The sequence below is a fragment of the Malus domestica genome, chromosome 02, assembly GCF_042453785.1.
Source record: "Malus domestica chromosome 02, GDT2T_hap1".
Lineage (NCBI taxonomy): Eukaryota > Viridiplantae > Streptophyta > Magnoliopsida > Rosales > Rosaceae > Malus > Malus domestica.
Genome location: NC_091662.1, coordinates 12,342,374 through 12,357,609, shown reverse-complemented (window position 1 = coordinate 12,357,609; position 15,236 = coordinate 12,342,374). Strand labels below are relative to the sequence as shown.

Sequence of the window (15,236 nt, the reverse complement as noted above, 5' to 3'; positions counted from 1 at the left end):
AGAGCATACAATACTGCATTTGGGGAAACGCTGGATGACAGGATTTCAATGGTCATATGCGATTTCAGATGGCAGTTTTGAAGCATGTAAGTTTTATTATTTCCTAATCAGCCTTATAAACGTGCCAATCTCAGAACAATTCACGGCATGCTATCAACTCAATTATGCTGAATCAATCACAAGATCTAGTGTGCAAATGGAAATTTGCTACCGAAAATCTTTTGGTGTCGAAGTAAACGTGTATCGCTTCACGAAGCGGCTTCTCGAACTGGTCAGTATTGCAGCTGAAAGCTTGGGAGAAGCTAAAATGGTAGTCTCACGTGCTTGATTGCTTCTTCAAACTATAGAATGACTTCTCACGTCATCTCTTCCTCTTTGACACTGGCGATTCTGGCATTTTCGCGGTCCTTTCTGAAAAACAGATACAAAGGCGTGTACAGCAAGCTACACAAACCAAACGGAACTGCCATCATCGAAAGAAGACCTTGTGATAACGCCAAGGCCTCCCGAGTAGACCCTTTAGTCGGATCCACTGATTTTGCATCGTAACCAAACATCTTCTCTGAAAGGATTCCGACCAAGGGAGCTGCAAAAGAAGAGAGTGATCCTTCGAAAGCTCGATCAAAGGCGTAGATCATGGTCCGGTGTTTGACAGGGACAACCTCGGCAAACATAGGACCATTTGCAGCAGTAGCATTCCAGCTGATAGTCAGGCCCATCAGCAAGAGGGTGACCGCGAAGGTGTAATAGCTGTCAACTGACTGTGGGATGACTTTGAGTAAGAACCAGGAAAAGGGGATGCCCATGAAGGCGCTGAACTGTGCACACATGATACGGCCTGAGTGAGGATAGATCCGTGACATTCGATCTGCTATTAGTCCACCCAGAAGAGACCCCATAGCACATCCAACAGCAAAAAGACTGAGCAAGGCTGCCGTACTGCTGTGATCAAAACCTACCAGAATGATTAAAAGTCGTCAAATGACTTGAAGGTAAAAGTTAAAGGTTAGTAGCTCAGCAAGGACAGGAGAGGTAGAAAGAGAACCAACAGCGGTTCCATTGACACGCAGAGTATATATTAAGCTACAGAATAACAAATATATATGCATAGAAATTTATGAATCAGTGAGAAATGAGAAAGATTTCAAACTAAAAACCTCATGGATCTAGGCCTTTGATTTCCATGCTAGAAAATTATTGCACTCGAATTGCTCGAGTAGTTAGAAATGAGAAACAAATCAATGTCTAACAAGCTAACAGTAGCATGCCAATTCTACCTTTGAAGTATTGTGCGCTTTTAAACAGGAAAAGAATTTTCAGTAGCTCATACCGATTAATTGGAACCACATTGTGAAGAACACCATGGCAGTCCAGGGTAGTGAGCCAACAACGCCCTGCAAAACAATTATTTGAAACGTTCGCACTTTAACAACTGCCTTCATGGCCGTCCAAGACTCCAGCCAAACTGATGCTGCACTTGTAGGTCCCTTAATTATCAAATCTTCCCTGCAACATAAAGGAACCAAGTCATCACAAATGATAGATGCTGAGAACACATTCAATGAACTCTTTCTTCTTTCACAATCACCAGAGCTACAATTTGTTCAGGGATTTGGAAACTGAAATAATCAAGGAAATTAGGTGCAGAAGTGATAAAATGATCATCTCGTACCTCTCAAAACTCGGGTCAGTAACTATTTTTCTCGGGTCAACCACAAACGCGAAAACAAGGAACCCAATTAGAGAACTAAGTGATGCCATGAGAATGAAAGCACAGCGCCATCCCGGTATATTCCAGTACTGTTCACCAGCCATGAGTGTAGCCAGAACACCACCCCCAATTCCACCCAAGGAACCGACAAGGCTTACCATCCCAAATCCAGCTCCCCTCACACCATCCTTATAACTATCAGCAATAAACGACTGAAGTGCCGGTATAACAATTGCCAATCCGAAGCCGTTCACTGCCCTCCAGAATGCAACTTGGGAAAAAAAATGACTTGCACCCACTGCGGCTGTTGACAAAGCCCAGCAAAAAGTGCCCATTGCAAGAACCGCAGGGCGGTCATAGTTAATAACTAGTACACCTGCAAGGGGTGATGCCATTCCCTGTATAAAGTTCCTAATGAATGTCAGATAGCCAAGGTCAGACGGCCCGGCATTGAAAGCCTCACTGACTTCTTTGTAAACAGATGGGAGTAGATTTTCGTCAGCGCGCTCCATTATAGCAGCCAAATTGATCAGAATGAGAGACAGCGAAATCCCAAAAATCTTTCTTGTCCTGTGAAAAGTGTACGTATTAAACGATATAGATAGACACTCAACCGCTCAATGCAATGTGAAACTACTCCACAGAAATCAGCTACATCAAGAGCATAATTCCTGAGTACATTTTCATCAAGAACACACACAAGCTTACTAGCACAGACATTAAAACAAAGGCCACTGCAATCTTGTGTCATACATACAGAAATTGTACACACTCCAAAATTCAAGGTGGATCAGAAAAACAAAGGCCGATTTTCTAAAACGTACAAATTGAAGGTCGTTTGATAACCATTTCGTATTTAGATTTCATTTTTCGGGTTTGTGCTAGATATAAGAGGGAAAACTAGAAAGTGAAAGCAACTTAAAATTGTTTTCACGTCCCTCCCACCGTTATTCCTCCGTAATTCTTCATCTCTCCTTTCTCCCACGCATTTCTTCTATCTCTAACGAAAAATAAAAACTAAACACGAAATTGTTATTAGACGAGCTCGTGTCAAAACTATATTGTGTTGAAAACCAAATCAATAATTTACATTTGGACATGAAACTCTGGACAAACGGTAATTTGAGAAATTAAAAGAATCGAACCAGACAATTATTGACCGAAAACACACACACACACACACACATATATGCTTCATAATCCATGAATCCCAGAAAAAAAAAGAAAAAAAGGAAACAACTTTGGAAAAAATCAAGGGACAGCAACAACGTGGGAAGAATCAAACTCACCTCATGGCTTCCAAACTTCTGAAAAAACCAGGCTTCGACCGAGACGAAGTATGAGATGATGGAAATCTGATTAATCCCCAATTAAGGCCCTTAAGCAAAATTAATTAAGAACCCACGAGTGCAAACTCCAAAGAAACCGAAAGGACAAGCCCTCTGCATCTATATGGAAGATCTGAGACGAGGCACCCCAACTTTCCTTAAACAAACTGACCTCCCACGGGCTCATCAACAAATTTCTAAACGGATATTCAAAGACTATGTCTATCATAGGAATCTAGTAAATATACGTTTTTGCAATAATTACGATCGGATTTATTGATTTTATTACAGTTATTTACGGTTGTTTTCAAAACGAGTCTCATCATTTGGATGTATTTTTAAAATTGTTGAAAACGTTTTTAGAAAAAATTATTTTATGTTTCAAAAGCATTTTAAGTACTTTTTACAATAAGTACACTGGTTCTCCTTCCAAGAAGCACTTTTAAGTGTTTTTTTTAAATTTATTTGTATTTTTATTAAGGATTAGATATAAAAATATTTTCATATTTTAAAAGCAGTCCGAATGAATCCTAAGATTTCGTTGATGGCGTCGTTGACTTTGAAGTATCAAAGTACAGGGCAATGGGCAAACGTGGGTAGCTTTCGATTTCGACCGTTGGATACTATGGTTCATGACCGACGTTGAAGAATTTGTCCAAATCGGCTGCGTGTCTCATGTCTTGGTTGCTTTTAGGCCGTCCACGTGTTTAGGTAATGATGATGTCTAGACATAAGAATTTGACATTAGAACTTTGATTTGGATTAGTGTGAGTTTGATAAGTGTGTTATAATAAATTTAACAGTGTTATTATGTAAATCTTAAGTACAGTTCTATAAATCTCTATCTAGCGCTGTTTAGGCTCTCGCACAGGTGCTAGACAGTTGGTCATTGACTTAACGTTCCGATTATCTCTAGGCATTTGAAAATTAAGAAATTACGTCTTGACCTGCTTAGGCGTCTACCTAGTTCGCCTAGGTCTAGACCTGCCTATGCACTCTATAAGATCGCGACTTTCACTTAGACAGAAAATTAATAACTTCTATTTTTCTTTTTATTTTTTTAATAAAATATAAGAGACTTATTAAATACTTGAATGAACATTCATTATACCCTATGTTTTCAACGTTCTAATATTTTATAATATTTCATTTTATTTAGCAATTTATGTATTTTAATACAATTATATATATATATACACACACATATAAGTATAAATAGGTACTTATTTATACGATATATAATAAATTTGTTTAAATTTGCCTTGTCTGCCTAGGCATCCGCCTAACCACTTAAGCACTAGGTCCCAGGCCCTCAGCCCACCGCCCGACTCTGTTTTACTTGGAGAGCCTCTTCTCATTACTACTATTAATAAAGACACTAGGCATGAGAAATCATAACACAGAATTCCTACAGCCTTTCCTCCATCTTCTCGTTGTCGCACACTCTTTCTTTCTCTTCAGATTTAGGTCACAACACGTTATCAGCCCTTCACCATTCCAGATCCTATTGACCCGGCTGATTTTGGAGGCATCCGATTACTTATTTCTTAATCGAAAGGCAGCCAAATCCAGTTGGGTGAAACCCAAATGCCTTGTAAACCGATGTGATGATAAAACCAGGCCGGAAATGGGACAGTCCAAGTGAATCCATGCCCTTGGCCTTGCTGTGGCTTCCAATTCGGGGCACTGTGACCATGAATTCTTAAGCTGCCTGCACGAGAATTGCCAACAAACGAAGAACAATAATGTAAGCACAATAGAGCCATTGACAAGAAGATGCTTGATCTATTATTTTTCTATATACGAGTTCCATATTCGTTAACAAAATTCAATTAAATTAGCAGTACATGCTTAATCTGTATGTTGGAATTAGTGTTTTGGGTTTGAAACTTTGAAGGCAGCGTTTATTCATGGATCTTTTCACAATATAAATGGCAAAAATAACACACAAGTTTTAAATCATGTGTAGCATTGCTGTGAACAAAAATTAAAATTAAAAAACCATCACCTTATACAATAAAATTATTTGGACAAGGATTTCGTAACTCTAGTTAACTTTTATCGTTGCACACTAGGCTGTCTCCAGCAGGGGTGGGAAACAAAACAAAACAAAACAAAATAAAATAAAATATAAAAACCCAAATTTTGGGAGTGGGAAATTAGGATTTTGGTTTTCGGGTTGGTATTTGGGTCTGCAACCCCGCCCCGCCGCCCCCTTCCCACCGACGGGGCAGCCACATGGATAAGGAAAGCAAGTGGGCTGAGAGCCCCAGCTTGCAGAAGCATCATGTGAAGGGGCAGAAAAGGGTGGTCTCCACGCCAGAAGGAATAGGGCAGAGAGATCCTTTCGGGTGAGCGCACAACAAGCAGGCTTTCTATGGTTAGAAGAATTGGCGCATTGTTGGCATTCAATGGTTGTAGATCGCTAGCTCTTGGGTTATTATCCAGTGTGGCACGCCGAGTTACATCACTTTCCAACGGATCTTTATTATGTGCCCCATATTTTTTCACCGTTGCAATCCAACGGTCAGTTTTGAACTATTTTTTCAACGGTAACCTTTTAAATCCAACAACTCATATCAAATGTGATCAATTTTAACGGTAAAAAAAGATCCCACAGCTCATAGTATGTCAAAAATAATTGTGATATGGTAAAAAAATATCTTTAATTTTTTTTTTTGGGAATTTGAATTTTTTTACATTAAAATGTTCATAAAAAATAAAACAAGATAGATTATACAAAAACTAATTCCAAAATTATTAGCAAAAAATAATTCAAAGAAATACAAAGTTAACAAATTATAAAGTTAGGGGGTGAGAATTATATGTCCCTAACATGTATATGAAAAAAACTGACTAACCTCATAAATATAGGTAATTAGTTAAAAAATGTGAGACTAAATTTTTGCTTATTAATTGTAACATCCCACATCGCCCAGGGAGTGATCCTTAAATATATATTCTTATCTCTACCTAGCACGAGGCCTTTTGGGAGCTCACTGGCTTCGGGTTCCATCGGAACTCCGAAGTTAAGCGAGTAGCGTGCAAAAGCAATCCCATGATGGGTGACCCACTGGGAAGTTCTCATGTGAATTCCCAGAAACAAAATTGTGAGGGCGTAGTCGGGGCCCAAAGCGGACAATATCGTGCTACGATGGTAGAGCGGGCCCGGGATGTGGTGGACCCCAGGGCGGGATGTGACATTAATTCTTGTTTGTTGTTCAAGAAATTGGACTTGTGATTTATATGTTAGTGATAGATAATTAATCTGCTCAAAAGTGTTTTCTTATTCAGTACATCTATAAATCAATGTATAATGAAACATGGAATTAACAAGATTGTATATACTTCATCTGCTCAAAAGTGTTGAAGCTATATACGTTTTGTTACATCCCAGCCTGGGTCCACCACATCCCGGGCCCACTCTACCACTGTAGCACAATATTGTTGGCTTTGGGCCTACCATTCCCTCACGGTTTTGTTTTTGGGAACTCACAGACAACTTCCCAGTAGGTCACCCATCTTGGGAGTGTTTTGGCCTCCTTCTCGCTTATATGACACGTTTTCCCTTGTAGTTTTTGTTTTAGCTATGCAAACCTAATATAATTAGTTTATGTCCAAAGATGATTATGGAATTATATGCTTTTGATGCAATAAGAAAACATTCAGCTAAAGTTTTCTATTTCTTTTAATTGTTAGATGAACAAAAATGACCAAATAATTTTGTATAGTTTTTCAGTCACAAAAATCACTTCTCTACAAATATCTAGAATAAAGATGTTGAGCTCATAAATTTTATGTTCTAGATCCCATGACTAATGTTTTGCTAATGGGAGAATTTGAAAGGTATCTGTTTCATTTTGTAAACATTTACAAAGTTTTTTTTACTCTCTTAATCAGTGGGAGTAATAATAATTTATATAATTTTGTCTCTTTTAATCAGTGGGAGTAAAATATTACCTTTTGTATTGAAAATTTGAAGTTTTAGTGGCTGATACTTTAAGAGTAAATTTTGTTTAAATTTTGTTCATAAGTTTTAATAAGAGATCTTGATTTTGTAAACAGTATATCATATTGGGGTGTGATATCCACACACCCCATTTTACTTCTCACACACCTTTTTAATTTTCTGTTGTCGGATTGAATGAATTGAAGAAGATCAACAGACAAAAATTATCAAATGATGTGTGAGAAGTAAAATGAGGATTGTGGATAGCACACCCCTATTGTATTTTACTTGTTCTCTTATTATATTCTAAATTGATAGAAAAGTTGGATTTTGTTACCAACGTTGTTGAGTTCTTTTGTAAACTACTTTTCGACTATTGTGAGCTAATGTTTTGACTATTAGCTCTTGATATCATGACTTTGTTAGTAACATAGTGTTTTGAGTTAGTGTGCATGTAATCATGGAGTGCAAGGAACTGTCCAATGTGTGCCTTGATTTCCTTGGTTCTGCATTTAGTCTTAAAGTGACAAGTTACTTGAAAGGTATGATTGCACACTTTAGTGGATTCAAGTGATCACCATATATATTTATCTTGTTGCGGTATTGTCATTGACATTTTAGTGGGAGAATGTAAAACCATTTTGTGAATGACAATGAATTATGCTTAGAATAATTGAGGGAATGGTTGACTTGGCAATCAAGCTAATAAAATCTCTAGGACTCTCGGTGCCTTAAGGAAATAAACATATTGGAGTCCTAATTACATGCAATCAATTATGGACCTTTATTAAGTAAATACAAGGAATAAGAGTCATGATGAGACTCTAATTGATTAGATATGATTTGGGTTGATATCTTTTCCGATAATAGGGAGGAATTGGTTGAAACCAAGCTCTATAACCAAGGAGCAGTCCCTGCTTCCATACCAACTGAAACTCAAGAAAACTACAAGCCTATTTCACTAGTAGAGTTCATTGAGAGGTAGTGGAAGTAGAAGATTACTTCTACTTTGTTCGCAACGATCAATGGCTTCATCTTTATAACCATGTGTTCCGTATTCTATATATAAGTTTAATATAATTAGTCAATCTCTATTTTATATTGAGTTGATTTATTCGTGATCCTAATGTCTTATTGTTGTGATTTCAGAATATAACTTACATAGTGGTGAATTTTTAGTGAGTCTTGAAACTGTTGAGGAAGACATCAGTTCAGCGCTGCAGGCAGAGCTCTTAGCAACTCGGCGAGCCTTGTAATTTGCTCAAGAAATAGTTTCATGCAGCATAGGGATCTTTTTCGAAGGGGATTCCAGCTTGACTCTTACGGCAATGAATGGGGAGGGCTATGATCTCTCCATTTTGGGTCTTCTCATCAATGATAATCGTATTCTCCTATGAAGTTTTGTTCATGCAACGACAATCTTCATTCGACATGAGGGGAACAGTGTTGCGGCTGTTGCCCATTGAATTCTATAAATAGGAAGCCAATGCATTCATTTTCATTCACCAATTCACATCACACGAAAACCTTAAAGCTTTGAAACTCTAAAGCTTCCAAGTAAATCCCGGATGATCAAGAACGCTCTCTTCGTTCTTCGTCAAATCCTCCTTCAAGATCAAGCCCCAACTGCCCTTGAGGAACTTCCACCAATTCAAGATCAAGCCCCAATGGCCCCTTGAAGAAAGCGTTCATCGTTCATCACCTGTTCATCCTAAGATCAAGCCATCAACAAATCTACACGTTACGAAGATCGAATCAGAGACTAAATTTGTAAAAGAGATTGTAACCCCTAAATCATTAATACAAATATTATTTTGTACACGTGTTCTTGTCTCTTTCATTGCAGGAATATTCGTGTTTACAATAACTTTAATGCTTTCTGAGGATAGCTAACTATAGTTAAGTTGTTTTACGCGGGACACTCTTTTTCCTTGGACCAGGTTAAAATTCCCGGCAAGGTTTTTATCGAGGCCCTTTTATGCACGCTATCCTCTTGCTTTATACGTTTTCTCCTCTTTAATGAATATCGTAATTCTTTAAAAAAAATTAGGATTTCCCACCCTTGGGTTAGAGATAGCCTAAGGCTCCTTTATATTAACTATTTATTAAAAAAAAAAAACAATTTGGAAAAAAAAAGTACATGATGAAATGGTAATTAACTTTAGGACAATTTTATTCCTTTTTTTTTTTGACAAATGACAAAATAATGTACATTGAATTCTTATAAGTTATGAAAAAGAGAAAGTTTTGAATTTGAAACTCGATGAATTGAGAGAACCTCAAATCCACCAAAACAATCTATCGCTTATTTTGGACTATAATGATAGATTTATTTGTTACAGGGGATGGTTTGGGCCTATGGACCCCCACGTGGTCTCTTGGACCAATGGATAAGACCAAAATAAGAAGCAGAGAGGTCCCTTCCTACTTTCTAGAAAAACGAAGACGGACATGGGCGTTAGTCCCCGCATAAACGGCACGTGTGCCAGGTCTTGTTGCCTTCACGCCCCCAACGACTTGACTCAGCCTCTGGCCAGCAGCCCAGCAGCTAGCTCGCTTAATTAGCTGGATCCCCACGTGTATTGCTTTGTTTGCAATGAATATCAAATATCGTATTTCTCTCTCAAAAAAAAAAAAAAAAAAAAAAAAGTTGGATTCCCACGTGCTGATTGTTAATTCATTTAGATTTAAGAGTTAATTAAAAGCTTAGTTGTTAATTGTTCTTCTCATACATTAACTTAGTTGTTAATTGTTCTTCTCATACATTATGTGACATCTTTCGTTTGTTGCACGTAATTTGAAATAGTCAAGCACCACGGGTAGTCTGGTGTTGTAGCATTGCATTCAAAACCTAAGTGTATGAATCTTACATTTCTACGGTTGAGATGAACCAGTTTCGAGTAATGTTAAAGAAATCAAACTATTAAAATCAAATTATATAAATTAATTATTGATTATTGAATTATTACTTTCGTAGATTGGAACTCGGAGATAATTCTAGTCCTCATTGTAGCAGCTTCATTAGAAATGTGACTTGTATTAAAAAAAAAACAAAAACAAAAACAAAAAACAATAAAACAATAAAACAAAAAGGACAAGGAAAAGAGATTAGGTGGGAACCACAGTCACATGGAGAGCTACTGGTGGACACGTCAAAGGTCGTCGTGGTCCCCGTCGTAGATGGCTGAGTTGGGGTGGCGTGGGGACTTTGAGTGGGGGGACCTGGAGGGGTTTTGCTACAATTTTTTATATAGGTTTGTGTGTCGCACGTGTGGAGGCGACTGCCAGGCCAGTGGCTTGTGAAATTTTGAGCTCATTGTTTGTCTGTAACTGTACCGTTCAAACTGAACATCATGTTAGGACTCCACAGGAAACCCTAAAGACCGGAGAGACAACATCTTTTTAATCTTCTCTGCACTCGAGAAAACAAATAGAACCTTAACGAGTCTTTATAATCCGATCATTGATAACCTAAGTTTGATGATTTTTAATTGATTTGCAAAGAACATTTATAACATTTCATGACAATATAACGAGTGAGATCATCAAACATCTCTTTAGTTGAGCTCAATCATAGATTAATAGTACTTATTTTCATCGCAAAAAACTTAACACATTTTCTTTCTAATCAATTAAACGTGATGTCGAATTGGGTCATGACCCATTAGTTTCAAAGAAAACGGCAATGCACATCAAACTCACCGCCTTGCCATAAGATATGGGTTTTTTTTTTCTTTTCCAGTTTTTTTTTTTACGTTGTCAGTGTGAAATTTGTTATCTTATCAAACTATCAATTTATAAAATTTGAGATTTTTGTTTCATATTTCTTATGGATTTCATTATTGTTGTTCTTTAAGATTAAGCTTGTTTAAGCTTTGTCATTAAGCGTCAAGAGAAGTATGTAGCCAGGTGACAAAAACCCCGATAAAGAAAAAAAAGTCTAACATATTAGAATGTGTACCAATATTCAACTACTTAACATATACTGTTAAGTCGACAACTCATTTGACATCTACAATAGTAGACACTTTTTGTATGATGCATGACTTGTTAGGGGGACCTAAATCGATGAAAATGATGGAATTGAGGTGCACAACTCAGTTTGCGTTGGCCAAAAATTCTACTATGCTCTAACGAAAAGATATTCCGAAACACACCAAGAAAATCCATGCTTTGAGCTGTTAATATGGTCGAAACCTTGTGATTGAGTCAACCATATCACTTGCCCCGTTTTGGAACTGGAAGTAGAGTTTTTTTTGACATGTTGGGATTACAGTTTTTTGTCTGAGTGAATATAATTTGGTCTACTTCTAACGCATCACTTTGAGTGGTCTAGGGTTCGTCTGGCTTTGATCCTTTATGTGAACATGGATCCCAAACGTTTTTTTTTTTTTTTTTTTGGGTACAAAGGCAAAATTTTTCATTATCAACACAAGAAACATTTACAAACTGAGATTCATATACAGATAGAGCTTAAATCTGCAAAATGAATCCCAAATCAAAAGGCCCAACCTAAAGATTGAGCAAAAACAAACAAAAAACTCTAGAAACACAGACGCCCCGACCACGAATCCCGGTCTCTTGCAGTCACTGGAATCCAACCAAACGAAGCTTCTAAACCGGAAATCAAGAAGATTCCACCCTCCTCCATCATGCCACAAAATCCAAATCCGCAACCGTCAAGTAAATGAAACTCATGGGAGGAACATCCCGCAAAGTAATCGTGCCAACAAAGGCACATAGATGGAAGGTGGTGGTGTGACCACCCGAGCAGACGCTCTACACACCTTCCAAGAGAGCCGCGAAACGCGGTTAGAAAATATGGTTGCAGATCTAAAAAATAGTGGGATAGAGAGAGGCCATAACCCAAGGGGATAGGTAGAAGATAGTCTGAAAAGAGCCATGGATGTCGGAAGACAGCAGCGGGAGAGAAAGATCGATCTTAATTGGAATTACTACCCAAAATTTGGATTCCATAAGAAAATCCCATCTCATTAACATTAAACAATAATCCCCAATTATCCTGATGAAACCCTAATTACCCTATTCTCATGAAAAAATTGCCTTCCAAATCCAATTTGCACGATATGCGTGAATAAACCCTAATTATCCTAATGAAACCTTAATTACCCTTTCAAAGGGCATTATTATATGAAGAGGAGAAATGCCACTCGGATTCTTTACTAAGAAATGCTAATGAGACTCTTAAAAATGAAATTCTTTATAAACTCTCTGATATTTCATATTTTTAATATAATATTTTATAATATTAACATAAAACTTTAATCTGTGAGCTAAAAGAAAGTTCCATATTTTGAGACATTTGTTTTTCTTTTTTATTTGTGGCAATTCTCTTCTTTCATTCAATAATACTCCTTTTGAATAAAGAGAGCACTTTCCTCGTGAGACAGCCACAAAAGTACTGCTTCCCTCTTCTCTTCCCTCCCCTTCCCACTGCAGCTCGCCACACCCCCCCTCTCTCTCTATCTCCCACGAGAAAACAGAATCTAGAGAGAGAAAGCTCAGAAAGGAAGGAGGTGGTCGACCAGGAAAAGCTAAAATGACAGGCGGTGGGTCGTCGGGGAGGTTACCAACATGGAAGGAGAGAGAGAACAACAAGAGGAGAGAGAGGAGGAGGAGAGCCATTGCTGCCAAGATATATTCTGGGCTCAGAGCTCAGGGAAGCTACAAGCTTCCCAAGCACTGCGATAACAACGAGGTCTTGAAAGCTCTCTGTGCTGAAGCTGGCTGGGTTGTGGAAGAAGATGGCACCACCTACCGCAAGGTTTGTGGGATTTCATTTGACTGTTATGCAGATTTAGCTGAATCGGCTTTTTTTTAATTGGGTTTTTGCTTTTGGCTTTTGGGTTTCATAGATCTCTGCATGCAATTCATAGTGGACTTGGTTTTGGTTGATTTTGTGAATCCTTGCTTTCTTGTTGAATCCCAGTTGGATTTTGGTCTTTGATGATCATTGGATAAGGAGGTGTGGATTGAAACTTGGTGATTCCAGCTTACTGAGCTTGTTTTTTTGTTAATCTTAATCAGTGGGAAGCTTTTAATTGTTTGAATGAATTTGTTTTTTGTTTCACAAATTAATCTATACCACAAAATAACAAAACCCTCTTGGTTTTTGTATATCTGTTTCTCTGTTTTGGTTCCCATGAGTTAGGATCTGGATATCATGAATTGGGTCTCTCTCTAGATTTAAAAAAGGGATTATGAATTTGTCTTGATTTGTTGAAAGTTAAGATTTAATCATGCAATTTTGTTTTCAATCTTTTGTGAGATCTCCAATGTTTGTTCCCGAAAGGATCCGTTTTTCATTGTTCTAAGGATTCAGGAGGTCATCAATTTACTCTGCTCCACGTGCCAATATATTGAATTTCAATTGATATTAGGAGAAAACCCATGATATTTAAAGCTACATTTGCTGATAGAGCATTCTGTTAATCGGTTTCTTCGTTCATATTGAATCTTTGTTTGTTGAATTTGGGTGCTGAAATGCTTGTTTTGGTTGCAGGGATGCAAGCCATCTCCAATGGAAATTGCAGGCACTCCAACAAATATGAGTGCGTGTTCTTCTATTCAACAAAGTCCACAATCCTCAGCTTTCCCAAGTCCCGTACCATCTTACCATGCCAGTCCATCATCCTCCTCTTTTCCAAGTCCTACTCGTTTCGAAGGAAACCCCTCCTCTTACCTTCTTCCGTTCTTGTGCAACATAGCTTCCATTCCCACAAATCTTCCTCCTCTTAGAATATCCAATAGTGCTCCTGTAACCCCACCTCTTTCTTCCCCAACCTCTAGAGGTTCAAAGAGAAAACCTGATTGGGATTCCCTTACTAATGGTTGCATAAACTCCCTGCGCCACCCTCTTTTTGCAGCCTCTGCCCCTTCAAGTCCTACACGTCGCCACCATCTTACACCTGCCACAATACCAGAATGTGATGAGTCTGATGCTTCCACTGTGGACTCTGGTCGTTGGGTCAGTTTTCAGACAGGGGCGCCTGCAGTTGCTCCGCCTTCGCCCACATTTAATCTTATGAAACCAGTGGCTGAGCAGAATGTTCTTCAGAATGCTGTTGAAGCCCATGTGGGGATGGGATGGGGGAGCACTGCAGAGAGGGGACGAGGCTCGGAGTTTGAGTTTGAGAGTGGCACAGTGAAAGCTTGGGAGGGTGAGAGAATACATGAGGTAGGAGCGGATGATCTGGAGCTCACACTTGGAAATGGGAAGAACCATTAAGAATCACTCGAAGCTTTAGCTTGAGAATTTATAAAATCAGGAGGGAATATCTTAACATGTTGTGTGCATTTCTCAATGGTAATTGGTTTTCTTTGGCAGCTGAGTAGAGCATCGCTTGGTGTCTACTTTGGTTCTGCTACCATTGGGGGACATCAAAATCCTATTTGGTGCATTATGTATTTCTTTAAATGTACAGCTTACTCTCTCGTGGAGCATTACAGGAATCAATTCCTATGGAATTTGTTGGTTAAGGAGGGATTTAGCAATTCATAAGAAGGCCTGCAATTCTGAATCTGAAATACTCCATGTGTGGGAAAGAGAATCAAGCAAGAACTTGAAATCGGGGGTGTTAGTTCCCTTCGATATGTTTGAAGTATCTTCTTCAATTCTTCACTGATAGACCCCTTGTCAAGTTGTCATCAGTGGGATTATTTCACCAGCTTCAAACACAGAGAATGCATCGCATCTTCTCGCGAGCTATCATTTGTAGACTCTATTGGACAACCCCATGCTCAAATTTCTTGGAGGTAGTTAAAATTATTAGATCTATCTATCTTGTTAGAAACTTCTCTATTTCCTTACCTTCTAGTACTGTATTATTAGCAATTCATAACATCAAAATCTTTCAGTCCATGTTTACAAGTTCTTATTAGATCATCTTCGTAACTCAAATTGCAAGTTAATTTCATCGCATGCTTAGTGAATTATCAGCTGTGATTTCATGAACACAATCATAAACTGGGAAGGACAGAAGGGTGGGATGATCAGGATGCATGAGAGATGCAGTAAGTTTGAATGTTTGAAGCAGTAGTTCCATGTCCTTCCGTGCCGATTAGGGTTTCGAGTTCTTATCCATTTATATGCAAAGCAGCAAAGTGATGGAGTGAGTGATGAGTTTCTTGTGTCTGTAGTCATGTAGTGTTTTGTTGCCTTGTTCTTGTGAGTTGTGTGGGTCAAAAGCATCTCTCACAGAAGGGAAACCTCCAAGAGGGACCCTTT

The 15,236-nt window shown here is 38.3% G+C and overlaps 2 protein-coding genes and 1 long non-coding RNA gene across 3 annotated transcripts; 1 reads left to right on the top strand and 2 right to left on the bottom strand.

Annotated features, from left to right (window-relative positions):
* Positions 1-69: 69 nt before the first annotated feature.
* Positions 70-3,517, bottom strand: LOC103401863 (uncharacterized). The gene is made up of 4 exons (XM_008340577.4): positions 3,001-3,517; positions 1,673-2,281; positions 1,331-1,506; positions 70-955 (listed from the first exon to the last, which is right to left on the bottom strand). The coding sequence occupies exons 1-4, from the start codon at positions 3,003-3,005 to the stop codon at positions 357-359; spliced, it is 1,389 nt and encodes a 462-aa protein (XP_008338799.2). The 5' UTR covers positions 3,006-3,517; the 3' UTR covers positions 70-356.
* Positions 3,518-4,253: 736 nt separating this feature from the next.
* On the bottom strand, positions 4,254-5,452 carry LOC139189579 (uncharacterized). Its single transcript, XR_011573347.1, has 2 exons — positions 5,048-5,452; positions 4,254-4,750 (listed from the first exon to the last, which is right to left on the bottom strand). It is a non-coding gene; the product is annotated as an uncharacterized lncRNA (long non-coding RNA).
* Positions 5,453-11,856: 6,404 nt separating this feature from the next.
* Positions 11,857-14,870, top strand: LOC103401849 (BES1/BZR1 homolog protein 2-like). The gene is made up of 2 exons (XM_008340561.4): positions 11,857-12,773; positions 13,512-14,870. Exons 1-2 carry the CDS (start codon positions 12,549-12,551, stop codon positions 14,235-14,237), a joined length of 951 nt encoding a protein of 316 aa, XP_008338783.3. The 5' UTR covers positions 11,857-12,548; the 3' UTR covers positions 14,238-14,870.
* Positions 14,871-15,236: the final 366 nt, after the last annotated feature.

Coding starts and splice junctions, on each gene's coding strand:
- LOC103401863 (XM_008340577.4), bottom strand. Junction 1,507..1,672: donor ACTGACCCGAGTTTTGAGAG/GTACGAGATGAT, acceptor TTTATGTTGCAG/GGAAGATTTGATAATTAAGG. Junction 956..1,330: donor AATGTGGTTCCAATTAATCG/GTATGAGCTACT, acceptor TCATTCTGGTAG/GTTTTGATCACAGCAGTACG.
- LOC103401849 (XM_008340561.4), top strand. CDS start 12,549: ATGACAGGCGGTGGGTCGTCGGGGAGGTTACCAACATGGAAGGAGAGA. Junction 12,774..13,511: donor ATGGCACCACCTACCGCAAG/GTTTGTGGGATT, acceptor TTTTGGTTGCAG/GGATGCAAGCCATCTCCAAT.